The sequence below is a fragment of the Leuresthes tenuis genome, unplaced genomic scaffold (assembly GCF_036924035.1).
Source record: "Leuresthes tenuis unplaced genomic scaffold, fLeuTen1.0.hap1 SCAF_4, whole genome shotgun sequence".
Lineage (NCBI taxonomy): Eukaryota > Metazoa > Chordata > Actinopteri > Atheriniformes > Atherinopsidae > Leuresthes > Leuresthes tenuis.
This window is the reverse complement of record NW_027325358.1, coordinates 19151523-19167759: the sequence shown is the minus strand read 5'-3', so window position 1 is coordinate 19167759 and position 16237 is coordinate 19151523. Positions and strand designations below refer to the sequence as shown.

General features: G+C 42.0%; 1 protein-coding gene across 1 annotated transcript in view; it reads left to right on the top strand.

The window, feature by feature from the left end:
* Positions 1–16237, top strand: part of cntln (centlein, centrosomal protein) — an 85545-nt gene that overhangs the window by 19603 nt on the left and 49705 nt on the right. The window contains exons 10-12 of the mRNA XM_072384961.1: positions 4953–5084; positions 9288–9407; positions 12447–12568. Of these exons, the coding sequence (XP_072241062.1) occupies positions 4953–5084; positions 9288–9407; positions 12447–12568 (374 nt within the window). The remainder of the gene's footprint in view (positions 1–4952; positions 5085–9287; positions 9408–12446; positions 12569–16237) is intronic.

Genomic DNA, 16237 nt, shown 5'->3' with positions numbered 1-16237 from the left:
GTTTAAGAAAGTTCTCCCAATGGTTGACAGCTTCGGTTGCTTGCAACCAGCTTTGTCTCTTTCCTCTGTCGTATCCTCTTCTTCTCGGAAGCAGAATCTTCTGCGTTGACCAGTTTAATTCTCCGTTTTATTAATCAAAAGAATCCTACATGTTGTATATCTTTCAGCTCACGGAGAAGCTTTATTTATTTATTTTCCCCTGCTTATTATGTATGTTATCGGAACGCTTCCGGTTGTATGATTAAAGGGCGAGGTACAGACATGCTCGCAGGATTGCACCCGCCATGTTGCCCGTTCACCTTTAGCTTTGGTCTTTCTTTTGATCATCATTAATAGCAAACTTCAAAATGTTTCAACTTCTTCTGCTACAATGGAGCATGGGGTCACTTGTTTTTAACTAAAAACTCGAAGTCACTGAGTATTCATAGTGTTTTCTGTGTTTTGAATGTCAGTATTTTTATGTTCTGTGTAAAACGTTTTATTGATTTTATTGGCTTCATGATTTTACCGCACGAGCCTTTTGTAAGATTTTTCCCCCTTTATCAATCACAAGGTAGCCTGCTTGTTGCCCTGTCTGCTCAGGTTCAGGAAAATGTAATGGAGAATTTCATATTTTTGCTTTTATTTAATTTTTTTTCCGCCGGAAAACCTTCCCAAGAATATTTGTCACATTCATTGCTACTAATTTGACCTTTTATCGTAGAAAAATGTGTTTAGGTTAGGAATTCAGATAATGCTGAAAATTATAGTCCGGCAAATATTCAACTGCATGTAATCAAGCACTTAGCTTGTGTGTGCTGTTTGTGTTCGCAGTCAGTTCTATTGTCAACATGCGTTTTGCTATGAGTGTGTGTTTGAAGCTGGGCCGTATCCAGGACCAGAGACATACTAATGACATAGATGCCAGCGGTGTGTTTTACAAGCTCGACCGCTCTCATTAGATGAGAGCCTCTGTGTAGCACAGCCCGCCTCATTATTGAAGCACAGTCATGTGCTGCTGCAGAGGAGTATACTCTTTCGTTCGAGCACATTCACCCAGGTCAAACAAACTGTGTGGGAGGACTCAGGGCTGCGTACACACACACACACACACACACAAAACATACATGAACCTACATCCCACGCACCGTGCGCTGTCCCTTTCTGCTGCATTACCGGCTAACTCATACGCTCATACATATATGCACATTCTTTGAAGAACCACTATCATGAATACAAAGTGTACCCGGCTTGGTTGAGAGCAAGCACCTTGTAGCCCTCACTTCTCAGGTCTATCCAGGCTCTTTCACATATGCTGGCACTCCACAGTTATGTGGAAGAGATTGCGTGCACGCAGATGTGTTTTTCGTGTGTGTGGCAGGGGGCCCCTCCTGATTATAACTACTCCATAATTAACAGTGATCAGATTTGTTTTGTGGCATAAATGGTGCATGTGTAGAACATTAGGCCTGGCAAGTCTCATTTCAGATTCAGCTCAAGGGCTCTGCAGCAGACGGGTCACGAGCTTCAGGGAGCACAATCACAAGGCTCGTTCCATATGGTCTTTCCTGCCGCATCCTCACCAGCGAGGGCCACGTGTGCCAGACAAGTTCCCCCAAGAACTTAATCGTGTTCAGTAATTACTGAGACCGTTTTTTTTTTTTTCTTTTTTGCTCCCTGCCTCAGCCTCTTCTCAATCTCTTAGTCTTTTTTTTTTTTTCTTCACCTGCATGTTCTCTTCTTTTAATCTCATGATCTCTCCTGTCTGTTAGTTTCACTAAGCCGCTCGTTTATTTTTCCCCTTTATGCCGTTTTCCTTCCTTCAGTTTCCATTTTTCACTGTTTTCTGCTAAATGAAAATCAGGATGGGGACGAGAGAAATTGCAAGAGGAAAAGTCAGACACTCCCACATCAGTTAATTTCTAAATTGCTTTATGTGGCTGATGCCGAAAAACCCACTCCGTCCTCCTGCCTGCCTGGAAATTATAAATAATTGTAACAGATGCGCCAATATGGCCGGCCTCCAATAAACGAGGCCCCAGATAATTTGACCAGCCCCCTTTGACAGGCCAATTTAATAAAACATGAACAAAATCTTCCTCACTAATAATTTATCATCCCCTCTCCTCCCCTTTGGTTAAAGTTGATTACCCTGGCAGTTAACAAGGTCACACCCAGATGCCAGGTTTCTGATAATGCAATCAGGACTTGTTGGAAAAAGAGGTGATGACATCCTGCGTGGTTTTCGACACGACCTGGCCTCTCAGCATTGTAAATCAAGGAAGGCCTTTGTTTGTCAAAAGGCTTAAATTTGATGTGTAGAGCAGAAGTATTATTGACAGCAGCAGGCAAGGTTGAGTGTTTCGCTCTCTCTTAATGAGCACTTAAGAAAAAACAGCTGTGAATATGTGCAGGTTATGGAGGAAAAAAAAAACATAAGTGGATGAATGTAAATGCCACTATTAAGAACGTCAACTAAGTTAATGCAAAATGTAGTAGACAACATTTCTGGACATGGAATTTAACCATCTCTGAAGCAGTCGTTTAGACACTCAATGTCTTTTCCAACACACCTTGAGAAAAACTCTGGAGAGTCAGTCAAACTTTATTTGTGTTGCACTTTTCATGAATATCGCACAAAATGTTTTACATAATAAACACTAAGAAATATTTTTTAAAAGATCATGTGTATTATATATATACAGTATATATAATACATTGACACTGTGTACAAAGCATTTGTTGAACTGTTATGAAACAAATGAAAATTTGCTCCTTTTGTAGTCCTGGTCTGAGCAGCATTTAGCTTGACTAAAGCCTAGTTTATGCCTCTGCGTCACGTCGACGGCGTAGCTACGCAGACCCCTACGCCGTAGCCTCACTCACACCTCCACAGAGTCAAAGAAGCAGAAACTAAGCTTTAGAGCGCTTTCACACCGATAGTCCGGGGGACTTGATTTGATTGGGCGGGGAATGACATGACAATGAATTTCACACCTTCATTCGGTTTGGTTTGCTTCCCCACTGCACTTTTAAAAAGTGGACCAAACCACCAGGACAACGTCACACAGTTACAACAGCTGCACTGACCAGGAAGGGAAAAAAAAAACATAAACAAGAAGAAGAAAAGCCGGCTCATCGATTGGCCAGGACCAAAAATGGAAATCCATCCCCTTCAGCTGTCTTGTTCACAGCCAAAATAAACAATGGAGCAACACCAAAATGTAGTCAGTCTTGAGGTTTTTGTTTTTACACTGTACAACACTTCCTATCTTTGGTTTGCATTTCCGCACCAGGGGTCACTTGCAAGCGGACCAGAGTTTGCTTGTTTGTTCCACATCAGTGTTTGAGCTCTTTCATCTCCTCCTTTACTTGTAGCTCTCTGTCTGCAGTCTGAATCTGTCCGTACACTCTTAAAGCTGAGTAGAGAGGTTTTAGAGTTGTTCTAGCAGCCATGTTTCAATGAAAAAAATCATTTTGTTTTCCTGATAATCATTTTTGTTCCTGCTCTGCAACCTAGATGTCTCCTCTTTAGGAAATATGGATTTAAGGTCTTTTTCCAGGCTCAGTTAGCTGCTCCAATAGGTTCACAACTTTCTAGTTGCCATGGTTTTGCATCATAACCATCCGAAGTCCTTCCAGCCACACAGCATGTAAACCAGCGCAGAAAAATGTTTTAGAAATCTGTGTTTGCACAGAGAAAAGCTTCGCAGAAAATCTTAAAAAGATACAAAGAAAGACACAGCATGTCCAGAGCTGCTGCAGCCATCTGCCTGCCTCTAGGGCGGCGCCATTCTGGAATGAATCATGAATTTGAAGAATCAGAAAGGGATTCTGACACGGGAGTAAAGCTAACAGTTACTCTCTAACTATCTAAAAGATCTCATAGCAGTTTGAGCAAAAGCAACATATATTTAAACCGCATCGCTTTTGTACGGGTTGCACGCACAGTGGCTTGGCAATGTATCCTGCTGCTTATCAGCACATGCAGTCTTTTAAATCTTTGCAAAAGAAAGGCCCAACAGCGAGCCATCCAACAAGTCTGGCACACCACCTGACAGACTGAGCAGATCAGCAGCAGTTCATGGCTGAATCAGTAGCTGCAAGGTACCCAGGTGCTGCGGCTGCCAAACAAGCCAAAATCCTCCCACCTTCCACTGCCATCTTTGACGGCTGATGTGAGATGAGTGTGCTGACACGCTGTGTTTGGCTTTCACCAAATGTGGTGCTGTGCATTATGACCAAACATCTTCGCTTTGGTCTCATCTGTCCAAAGCACAATGTTTCAGAGGTTATGTGGTTTTTACTGCCATGTTCTTTTTTTTCTTTCTTTTTTTCTCCCAGCGACCCTTCCAAACAGTTCATACTTGTTCAGTCTTTTTCGAATTGTACTGTCATGAACTTTAATATTTGACATCCCTACTGAGGCCTGTAAAGTCTGAGATGCTCTACTCGGGGGTTTCTCTGAGCATTGCACGGTCTGACCTTGGGGTGAACTTGTGGGGACTCCTGGAAAGATCGACGGCAGTCTTAACCCACGCCTGAACGCTCCAGACCAGCGGACTGACAAAACCTTTACTGTTGTAGAGAGGGTCCCACCTGCTGACGGTCTAACAAATGCATTCGATTAGCAGCACCTGGCCACTGACCATGTTGATTGATGTGGAATTGATAAGGGTGTACTTAGTTTCTCTGTTTTTGTATTTTGGCCAAGTTTTTGTTCGATAATCAATGACATGGTGTAACATGTCATGTGCTGCTCATCTGAGGTTGTTTTCTCTAATTTTCATATCTAATTAGGAACAGGTGTCTTTTCTCATTTCTTTTTTCTTCTATTTCTTGAAAATTAAAACGTTAGGATTGAAGGAGGGTGTTCTTTCATTTTCACACGACTGTCGGCATATGTCTGACTCGTATGGCTCATTTTCTGTCTCACCAACATGGACACCTATGCCATCTCTCTTTTCTTTCAGGCAACGGTGTCAGGGCAGGCTGATGCTGCAGCCCAGCAGCCTCTCGCTGACCAGGCCTCAACTAGAAGTTCAGATCCCAGGCCAGAGGACAAGACTTTCCATCACGTATCTGCAAGCACTGTCCGAAGACAGGTAGGTCAACGCACACTCCTGACTATAATGCCAAAGACAGCACGTGGGTGAGCAGTCAACATGCCCACGCTTATCCATTACCACTTTGCTCGGATTAGATCAAAGCCACAGAGTAGGGATATAAAGGAAGCGGTCTGTTGAGAATCATGTGATTCATCAGACCCAGACTCTGCCAACCTTTGTCCTGAACTTCCCAGCACACACAGTCAGATGCCCCTCCTACTGCGACCAGGCCGGCGTGTGCTGCCGGTTTCACGCATGCCTTGGGCTCAGGCACTGGCTAATTTACCGCTTCAGCAGTGTATTATGAACAAGAAAGAAGCTTTTGATCTTCTCAGTATCCCACTCATAAGTTTGGCAGGACAAGTTTCTAGATGGCCTCACTCACTCTAGGGATGTCCCGAAGACGCACTGCTTGATTTATACTGTTGTCCTCATTATATCAGAAACACCTCTGTACCTCCAGTTGATTGATTTAATGCAATTCTGCTGTCTAAAATAGAGAAAACTAGTATTAACATCATTTCATGAGGCTTTCTTTCCTGAAGGGTTCTGTGTTTGTGTGAGGATGCATAACTCACATAATAATACACATAATCTGCCAGCTGTTATGCACCTACAGTTTATTATCAAGAAATGTGTCAATTTTGATCCTTGCGCTGATGTGTCAAATCGAACTGGGATTGAGCTGCAGTGTTCACATCATACATTTTTTATACTTTATCACGCCGAGTAATAACACGCACCATAATTGGATTTACTTCAGTTCATATCAGTGCACCTGGTTGTTTTTCTCCCAATAGAAACGGAAGACTGCTTTTGATCTTTGAACGAGACAGTCAGAGTGTCATATGATTTGAGAGTGGTTGTTTCTGCCAGTGACCACGTATAGCCCTGCACATTTCCTATTGAAAATGACTGAGATTTTAAATTGCTACGCATGGTCAAGTTCCAGCAGCTTGGACCAAAGTCAATGTTTCACATTAAATGAGACTGAATGATAGTTTAACATTATAGATATATTTTTAGCTTTTACAATTCAGTTGAATTTTCTGCTTTTGTTTTCATTGGTTCCTCAGAAATAACCACAAGCCAGTGCCTTTATAAGGTTCCCAGGACAAGGACTACTCCTCACTCCACCCTTGTTCTGTGTTTCTCCCACCACCCGATGAGTTAAAAGAGCTCTTTATATTGACTTTATGAGTCTTGTTAAAGCTTATTGTGGAAACATAAACTATTTGGTTGTTGTTACTGCCTTGTAGTTAAGATGCAAATATAATGATGACCATCCATAGGCAAATTAAACCCGATTACCTTCAAAACACTTAATTTAGAAAGTAATAACGAGGTGCAAAGTAAAAAGCTGATGGAACAAGCCATCTATGCAGACCACCTAGGACACAACTCTTTGGGTAAGAGCCTAAAATGAAACGGGACAGTTGGCTGAGGTGATGAGCGGTTTACATGTCTCGCATTGTGCTGCGGAAAGAAAGCGTGAAGATGTTGTGTCTCAGGGTTTGAGAGCAGAAAGTTTAGTTTGATCTGGAAAGAATGAATGATTTGTTATTGATATTATCAGTGATTAGCATGAGTTAGCTGACGGATGTTTATTCAGTTAATGATATTACTCGGAGCCCTTGTCAGAGCTGCCCACTGTTAAGCATGATGCAGCTCAGCTTAGATGGAAGAAGAAGTCGTTTTTAGAGTTTGCACGTTCACTGTCACCCAGCCGTTTGGTTACGGATTATTACCGTTATCAGATGTGGCTGTTGGGCTTTTGAAAATATTTTCTTTGTCAGTATTTTCCTCCGTAAACATGTGCATTTGCTTTGTGTATATGTGTGTTGACGTGTTCACCTGTTAGTTGCTGTATGTCTTTCTGCCTGCATTTACGCAACATTTGCACTCGCAAGGAAACCTGAACAAGTTTAGATCTGAGTGCTCCAGGAGCACACGTGACATGCTGCTGCAGTCACAAAGAAGCCTACGGATAACAGTGACCCCTCTCTGAAAGATGGAGATAGACAGAGAGAAGGAGCATTAAGGAGAGGCAGTCAGGGAAACATTTCTTCTTTGCTCAAATGGCAGTGACACTGACCCCTCTGTAAATAGGAGGTTTCCCCTTCAGTATTCAGGCTTTTTGTCCTAATTTCTCACCTTCTGAATGCCCTCCATTTACACTGCACTCTCGTGTTTACAGAGCCATATATAAGATGCTATAAACAGCTCAGGTCACGACCACCAAGCAGCTACGAAAGGCATTCATGTGTCGTGTGGTCTTGTGGCAGACAGGCGACCAACTGGACCAATACGAACGTCTGCACCAAATTTCAGTCATTTGTTAATGTTGCCATGTTATTTCCCAGCAGGCAAAATGCTTGATATAAAATGCTTCTCACCTGCAGAGAAACAATCGTTTTTAATCCAGCTCATGGTCTGCAAATTTTTTATTTTATTTTTTCAAAAGTTGATTCCCAGCAAGTTATACTTCATTATAATTGGTCATCTCTACTTCTAAGTTTAGGTTTGGAGTGCCCTTTTGGCTTCGGTGCTTCCCCCTAGAACACACAGTCAAAGCCAGTTGGCCTGCCACTCTTCAGGAATATGCAGATCAATCTGCTAATTAGTTGCATAGAGTCATTAAGGCTGAGCTAGAACACACGGTTTGGCGGCCATGCAGGCATGTTAGTGGAACCTGGCGCACCAGGTCACTGAAGTTAACTGCAGCCCCGGGGCACATTCCCAAACATGCTTACATACATATGAATTATTGTCATCAGTGAACTGATTTTAGAATATATGCGCGATTAGAAACATTTGAATCTCACAAGTTAAGACAAAAAATATAAACATATTTTTTAAATAAACAAATCAGATTTTTTTTAAAAACATGTTTTGAAGTGATTTTTATAGACCTAAAAATAATCCGAGTCTTTGTGGTCTGTAAATGTCTATATGTATATGACATATTTATGTGAAGCATTTGAATTGTAGATCCATAAACAAGGAGTTTCCAGAAAGCACTGCAAATGCAGCAAAATCCATTGATTGCGCACCTTTTATGATACAATTTCCCAGCTGACCGTCAGTTACAAATTATTCTGTGAAATATTACTTTTTGAAATCGTTGCCGGTCTTCAGCTAATTGATACAGTAGTTTTGTTTGGATACTCTAGTACATATACAACATGCTGTTTTTCAGCTGCAGTTCAGGGATAAACCTCAGTATTCCTGCTGCTCTAATGCTTAGAAATGTGTCACTTTTTCATTAGAAAGCCAGGATCTGACACAAATCTTAGGTTTTTATATTGAATAAACAAACCGTACCGACGTTGATCAAAACACAGTTTTGTATGATGAGTGTTACTGATTTACTAGCCTATCATTAACCTCCTCTCTCTGCCCTCACCACCTCCTTCTCCTGTACTCATCATCCACTTCTGCCTAAGGACTGTTGGGCATTTAGTCGCATTGCATATTTTAGCCTGCCATCTGGTCAGCCCTGTCTGGCACCACATGGGGCCTCCTATCCTCTAATATTCAAATTCCACAAGCATATTGTTCCCACAGCTTTTGTACAGCACGGCCCCAGCACTTCTTCATTTCTTTCTTTCTTTTTTTGCAGAAGAGGCTGGCTAGCACACTCCCCTCCCTCCCATCGGCAGCTCTTCCAGTTGTCCTATCAAGTGTAACCTGGAGGCCCCTAGTAGAGCAATTAGAGCGGCCTCCCTGCCCACCTCTTGTAATGAAGCCCAGCACATTCTGGAATCTATAGCCCCTTTAGTCTCCCCTAATGGGACATCATTATTGTCAAAGAAACAATGTAAATGGAAATGAACATACTCATTAGCCAGTTGCAGGGAAAAACCTTTGCTGCTCTCAGCTTGCAACTCCTGCTTTCAAACACACACAGACACACTCAAAAGTGAACCTCCTCCCCTCAGCTTCTGCGGACTGCAGCTCCAGCTTGCTTTATTCTTCTGGCAGCATGTTTATTTGTGTGTGCATATGTGCGTTTCAAGCAAGACAGTGTTCTTGTTTTACCCAAGGTGAGAGGGGAAGGGAAGGAACATAGATGATTTCATTATTGGCATTCACTCAGCGTTTCTACAGATGTTAATTGTTGTCTTGGTTTGTGTTGGTCTCTGTAAGTGAAGTGTGCGCCGGTTCTATCTTCAGTGCTTCTCTGCTTACCTCTCCCAGGGTACACCTGTGCAGCGGTCCAGGTCTCTGTCTCCAGCCCGCAGTGTGGGCTCCAGAAGTACGGTGAGAACAGGAGCAGAAGAAAAAATTCAAGACCTGGAGGAGCTGCTGCAAATGAAGGTACTAGCTAAAGTTAATGAGTGCATGTATTTTTGTATTTCCCCCCTTTTTACAGAAGGTTCTTCATAACCAAATTTCCTTTGTGGTTTATGAACTATTGAGGGCTCAGTTGTGAGGTGTTTATTCTTCATTGCCTGCTTTCTTGTGCTTTCATTTTTTTTTTCTTCCAATTTCACAAAATGCTGCTTTCCAGTGACTAACGGTGACATTGAACCACTTACTGAATAAGGCACGTTTATTGACATTTATGTGTTGACCCACCAGGCAGACCAAATGGAGCTGCTTGTTTCTGCGGCCGCTGTCTTATATATGATTACTCTTATAATATCCAACCGGTTCAATCGCACCAGAGCTGCCACGGCCTCCTCCATGACCTTCTCTCATGGTGTCTTTCACACGCACACACACACACACGTGTGTGTGCTCAGACAGACAGAGGGTGCGTAGGCAGTGAAGCAGCAGGAGAGGGGCCGCTTTGGTGAGAGTAGATGCTTTTTTGTTTTTTTCCTTAAACAAATCAGTTTCACTGGTGTTTTAACCTTCATGTGCTCCGTGATGCTCCTCTGACATGACTCTTCATTCTTGCTTTTTTTTTTCTCTCTCTGTCACATATTAACTGTAAGCAAAAGTGCAACTGATGTTCACCTCAAACTTCGGTTTCTTGTTTTCCAGCAGAGCACATTTTTCCCCTTTTTCTTTTTGAACTTTTTCCTAAAGCTGTCCTTAGTTCTTTTCTTTATCTTTTCCATCCCTGTAGTTGACCAGTGAGTGAGTGATTATGCAAAGGTCATCTCTCTTTGAACACAATCCCCAGAACGCATTAGGCATCATTTCCTTGTCAGATCTGAAGTGTCTGAATTACATCACTGGCAGACACCTCAACAGTAATGCTCAACATAGATTCAGACAGCATGCATGACTGTCTTAGTTAATGGAGCCATTTACTTGTCTACCAGTTGAGGGGCATTTAGTGAAGGTATGCACAGAAGAATGTAACCACATTAATGAGGGCATTAGTTCAGAGCATGATTTAGTGGTTTTGTCCTTTGCTTGGTTCTGGTAGTAAGCAACATGCCCTTTATCAGCTACACTTGAGTTCTTACCTTCAGTCTCACGCAATACTTTGCTCTGCCCAGTCCATTGTTCTGCTATTTATCCTGTCCAGTTCTCTCCAATAGAATGCCTTTCAAATTGGTTATGGCAGCTATACCATTGACATGTTGACCCTAACAGCTAACGGGAGACAAACAAACAATTCTCTTAATAGTGGCCTCCTTTTTTTCTTCAGTACACTTTCAAGTAAGAAGTAGCTGTTGCTGTGTAATTATTTTTCAGCTTGAATGTCCACAGATGTGTATGCTGGCTGAGTAAGGGGGCGTATTGATCGGTGGGCAAGGTTCTGTGGCCTGATGACCAGAGCAGGGCTGCCCAGGGGAAGCTCTATGAGGAGCCTGGGAAGCCATGATGTGGCTAATGCCCTGCCACTTGCTTTCACTCCCCCCCACACCACCTCCACTACTCCATCAGTCAGCCACAACTCTTCTGTCTTCCCTCAACTCCTAGTTCCACCAGTTAAGACTGCCCCGGGTTGCCCCCTTTCATTAGGGCCTTGTTTTTGAGAGGTCGGGGGCTGCTTGAAGGGGCTGAGGATGTCTTGCAGATGTCCTTTGTGAATAATCCACACAAGGGAAAATCCATACTTGTCACATTGGCAGCTTGGATGTGCATTGCATGTGTGTGCTGACTCTCTTTGTGTGTCCAGCGTATGTTTGTGTGCTCCTTCTGTTCTCTTTGTCCTTGTTAATAATAACAGGGCTGAGGGCTCACATTTCCCTCTCTGCAGGGTAGCCGTGTCATATCAGCAGTAAACAAGCTTCTTCCCTTCAGAAAGCGCTCGACAACTCTCAGAAGCCCTGGCCACTCAAGCAGAAACCTGTCCTGCAGTCTTCCATTCACTTTTCCTTTTTGCTGCGCTCCCTCTGTCTTTCTAATTTCTCTGTTTTCTGTCTTTCTCCACTTTTATGAGCTGACTTTCTCAATTCCTTTCTTCTCCTTCCACCTCTGTTTGTCTTGCCTGTTGAAAATATTTTCTCCATTGCCCTCGCTGTTAAGGTCAATGTGAAAGGAAGGAGGGGTGCCCCTGACAAGAAAAATCTATATGTTGTCTTGTCCTGCTCCTTCTAAAAAGCAGGAGCCCAATCTTGCTGTGTTTTAATAGCTGTCAACAACAGTGTCAGCAACAAACCCACCTCTAGAACCCCCATATCACTGCACATGCTGGTCTCCAGAAACTAAGTTTCTTTACTGGTTTAAGAGTATGTGCAGGTGTGTTTGTTTGGCTGCTTGCTGCTGTGGGGCACTACTGACTTATCATATAAATGCCTTCTCTAAATTGTGTCTCAGTCACCTTTGTGAGAACAGAAGCCCTTCTCAGAGAGCAAATAAAAGAAAGAAATGAATATGAAGCTGTTGGTTTCTGTCAGGCACAGCTGTTTCAGCTGTAGACCAGAGTAAAAACAAACGGGTGACTAAAGGAAAAACCTGAAACCTTCCCTTCGTGTTCCCTTTCTTTGGAATTCTGCCAGCAAATTTCTTCCTTAGAGGGAAGGGTCGCTGCAATTCAAAACAAAGTTTTTATAAGAGATCACCTGTATCGTGAAGTGATGGAAAGCTGTCCCGACAGGAAGGGTCTCCTCGAAAGGTGACAAAGTGAGACATCCCAATACATTGGGCTCAGGATAGTGAATGAAATTTATATGACTCATGTGATGTGGTCCTCTCAGTGATCAGAGGCCTCATCTATAACTGTTGTATATGCAGAAAATAGGGCACGGCGGCATACCCCATGTCTCCCACCTTACTAAGACACTAAATATTGCTTTTTACTTTAATTGTTCATCTGTCTGTGAGGAAATGCCGAGCAGCTTTTCTCTGATTTGCTGCCACACTGCTATATTTGTACACGTGAAACTGACTTATTTCTTCATTGGCTTTTCATTGGAAAAGCTTAACTGCTTTGTTTGGCTCTGTTCCTCACAGATTGAGGAGAACGAGGAGCTGAGAAAGGCTCATAATAAGCGCCGTGAACGTCTTTGTTTGATTCAAACCAACTACAAGACAGTAAGAGATCAGCTCAAAGAATTGGAGAAATCCAGTGGCTTGTGAGTATACAGTTTACACTTTTTATTTTTGAACGCTTGTCACACTGACGTGACAAAAATTTGACAGTGTATTTAATAAGGTCATTCAGCGCATCCATTCACTACAAAACCTGCATGAATATTATCCAACTTGGATAAACTCTTGTTCTATCCAGTAGCAGAAAGTAAAGAGACAACACACAGCTCATTGCCTTATAAGATAAAAGCCCATGTGAAACGCTACAACCGCTGAAACTGCTTGCAAATAATCTTAGGGTCCCATTCATCTCCTCATGTTGTCTGACAAGCCCTGAGTTTTGGATTTGGGAAAGAGGAAGAAATTCCTCCTTTTGCCTTTGAAAAGCCCAGAGGTTTTAAGCCCAGTCAATTTGGACCGTTTTCTGCCCACTGTATGTGTGCTTCTGCGTCTCTTCTCCCTCAGTATTCATTAAGATGTGAGAGCCAGAGGCTGGAGGTGTCTGGTCCTGGGGGTGCAAGGTGTTTGAAAAGGCCTGTGGAGGGAGGAGAGTCATTTCCTGCGTCAACCTGTTATCTTTACCAGAAACCACAGGATTTTTTTTTTGCAGAAAGTGGAAAATGTGATGGAAAATGTCATTAACGTGTGCCTCTTATTTTCTCTAGCCCTTTTCAAATTGTGTTTTTGTGCGTTATCAGTGAAAAAAATACATCCCTGTTAACCCGCTGATGTTCCTCTTTGGTAATTCACCTGTGCCAAACCGAGTCGGCTCGGTCCCTAACCAGGTTGTTCCTACACGCATGATGCCGGCTTGATGTGTGTAAGCACGCTGCCATGCGTCCTCTCAAGTCTTCTTTTCTCCCTGGCTTTTACTTTTATTTGATCTGTATTTATTTTTTTCTATTCTTTTTTTTTTCTTTTTTCTTTTTTTTTTTCTTACTTGTCGTCATTAAGGCCATTTAATGTGTAGTTAAAAGGTGCGTCTGTTTGGTGGCTGTGTGGGAGCAGAGTGCTAACTTTGTCAGCTGTTTTCTCTCTGGGTTAATTAAAGAAAACAGCGGTGCAATGTGAGCCCGTGTGAAAGTAGAGTCAGTGAAAGCGTATGTTCAGCCCTGGGCTTGACTCGGCTCCTGTAAGCTCAGCACGGCTCAACAGCATGTGTCTGAGACACTGGGAGCAAAGACAGAGATGTAGAGGGAACTTCAACTCCAGAAATGCAGGTGTTACACATTAGAGCAAGTTATCAAAGAAATAGTCTGTCTGGTGAAATAGTGTACTTTTGTGAAGCTTTGCCTATTATCTTTGATATTATGAGGAAAATAGATTAAAATAAACCTTTAAACAAGGATTTGATTATGTAAATTGAAGGCCTTGTTTGTTTCAGTGTATCAGTATATAATAACTGATTTAACAAGTAATTGATGCTATAGGCAGCTTTGCCCTTTTCACTTATATATCCTTCCATGACACGAGCCACTCACTCAATGTTATGATCTTGGCATTCATTTGGCATTAAGCCGCATTCTTAAATAGCTGTAAACCCATTGGGATACTACTAGCTTGAATGAGAGACAAAAGAAAATGACTTAAATATTGCCATTAGTGAGAGGAGATCAGGGCCCTAACAAGTCAGCAGGGATATGCGTTGAGTCCCAATGCATTTCCAGCTTGTTAAGGATCTCCAAGTAGTTTCCATGCTCTGTTGTTGCCTTTTTGGAAAGACACCGGATGGTAGTTTTTTTTGTTTGTTTGTTTTTTGTAGGACTATAACATGTGTGTGTGATAGTATGTGCGTCAAAGATTTTAATTATTGCCAAACACTTTGGTTTCCTCATGGTAGAGTCTTTGTCTCTTCCAGACAGGAGAGCAGCTTTGCCTTGCCAGCAGCCAAAAGGGCAACACTTGGTCCAGAGACTTGACAGTAGAAGACATTAGAAACTGATTGTAGAAAGAGATTAGAGTGGAGGAATCTGAAATCTTGAGTTAATTTCTAACTATATTCATTGCACACCTTTTTTAGTGGGACTCTCTCGCTTGGACCTTTTTGGCAGACGCATTGATGGAAATGTGTGAGCTTTGCAGTCTTACTATAAATGCACAACAAAATGAAGGAAAAATCAAGCTGAAGTGCTTTTGTACGGAGCTCCAGACTAAATTTTTCCACTGGTGTTTCTGACTTAAACTTTTTTGCGGCACCAGCACTAAATTCAGGAGCCATATTTCAATCGACATTCAGTGCAACATAGTCCTATTTTTGTCATCTAAGCTGATTTACTTAAAGTGCTGCGTTAATAAACATAAAATTATCTGAGGAAAAGGTGACAAATTTGAGCTGTTCTTAAAAGGGAAAATAATTAAGTCTAAAAGTAATTTAATGCCTTCATTTTCCCCATACAGCGCTAAGTTATATCTGCAAATTGTCCATTATTTGTCAAAGCATCATAATAATGCAGTTAATATATGAAGACATATGAATGTCTTGCACTGCATGTTCATTTAAGGGAAGTGACTGACAGAAGTGTCACTGCATACATTTGATGTTTAAGTTTGATTCGCTTGAAGTCTGTTTTTTTTTTTAATTTCATTATCTGGTGTAGCCCAGGGAGGCTGTTAATTGCAGCTCTTTCTTTACAATTTGATGGACTGTATTGGATATTATCATGAACCTTATTTAAGCCTTTTTCTGAAGACTCGTTTGATTGCTGCTAGCAGCGATGCTGCAGTTCCATGCGGCATCTTTGTCTCCATATTAACGTTTTACAGTGTGTTTAAGTGTTTCGTGTAAGAAGTTCATAGTTGAGTTCAGTTTTTTTTTTTTGCCTGACTGAGAACAGTACATACAATACATGGTGTTTCTTTCTTTCTGTAACTGTATCTCCGCCACATCGACTCTTTTTTTTTTTTTTAGTGTGTTGGTAAACACAGACACGTAAAGCCAAATTAAATACCGTGGCGTTAGAAAGTAAAACCGTGTTTACACCCTTTCATGTTTTGTTTTCCTCATTTTAATTTTTATGTCTCGAATTATGGAGTCAGACTATTGGTTGCAGCAGGGCCAGCTGATTAGTGATGTCAACAGTGTATGTAATAACCAGTCCCACCCAGGATGCAAATACCATCCAATCAAAACCTTAGACAAAGGGTCCGTTGGCTCATCAGTATTCAGGCTGCAAGCAGTTGGTCAGTCCCATTTCAACCACCCTGCCATTCACCATTACCGTAGCACCATATTTTCCCAAAATGGCATGAAGGAGAGAGGAAAAAGCTAACTTTTTATTTATATTAGTGAAGGGGAAAAAGTTTTTTAATCAGACTGGGGATGATGGGGGTGAGCAAATAAAATTAAAGGTTATTAAAGCATCCGTACTCTGATCAAAGTTGCGCCCATAAACAGATTCCCCCTGATTCAGAGCAATTAGATGCAGCGGCGTGGAAAAGTTCTCACTATCTCCTCCTGCTTAATAATGGAAACTAGGATGCCATGGGGGAGCATGCACTGCGGCCAGAAGAAGATATCTCTCTCCTGGCTCCTGTTCAACATTTTTTAAGCCTACTGTAAACAAATTCATATGTATAGAGATTTACCATGACTCCGTAAGGAATCGCACACATTTTAAAGGACAGCATTCCTTAAAAATACATTAAAACACCTCGCAGACAATATTAAATTGGATCAGGATAAATGATCCTTTACTTTTACGACACCTGCTTCC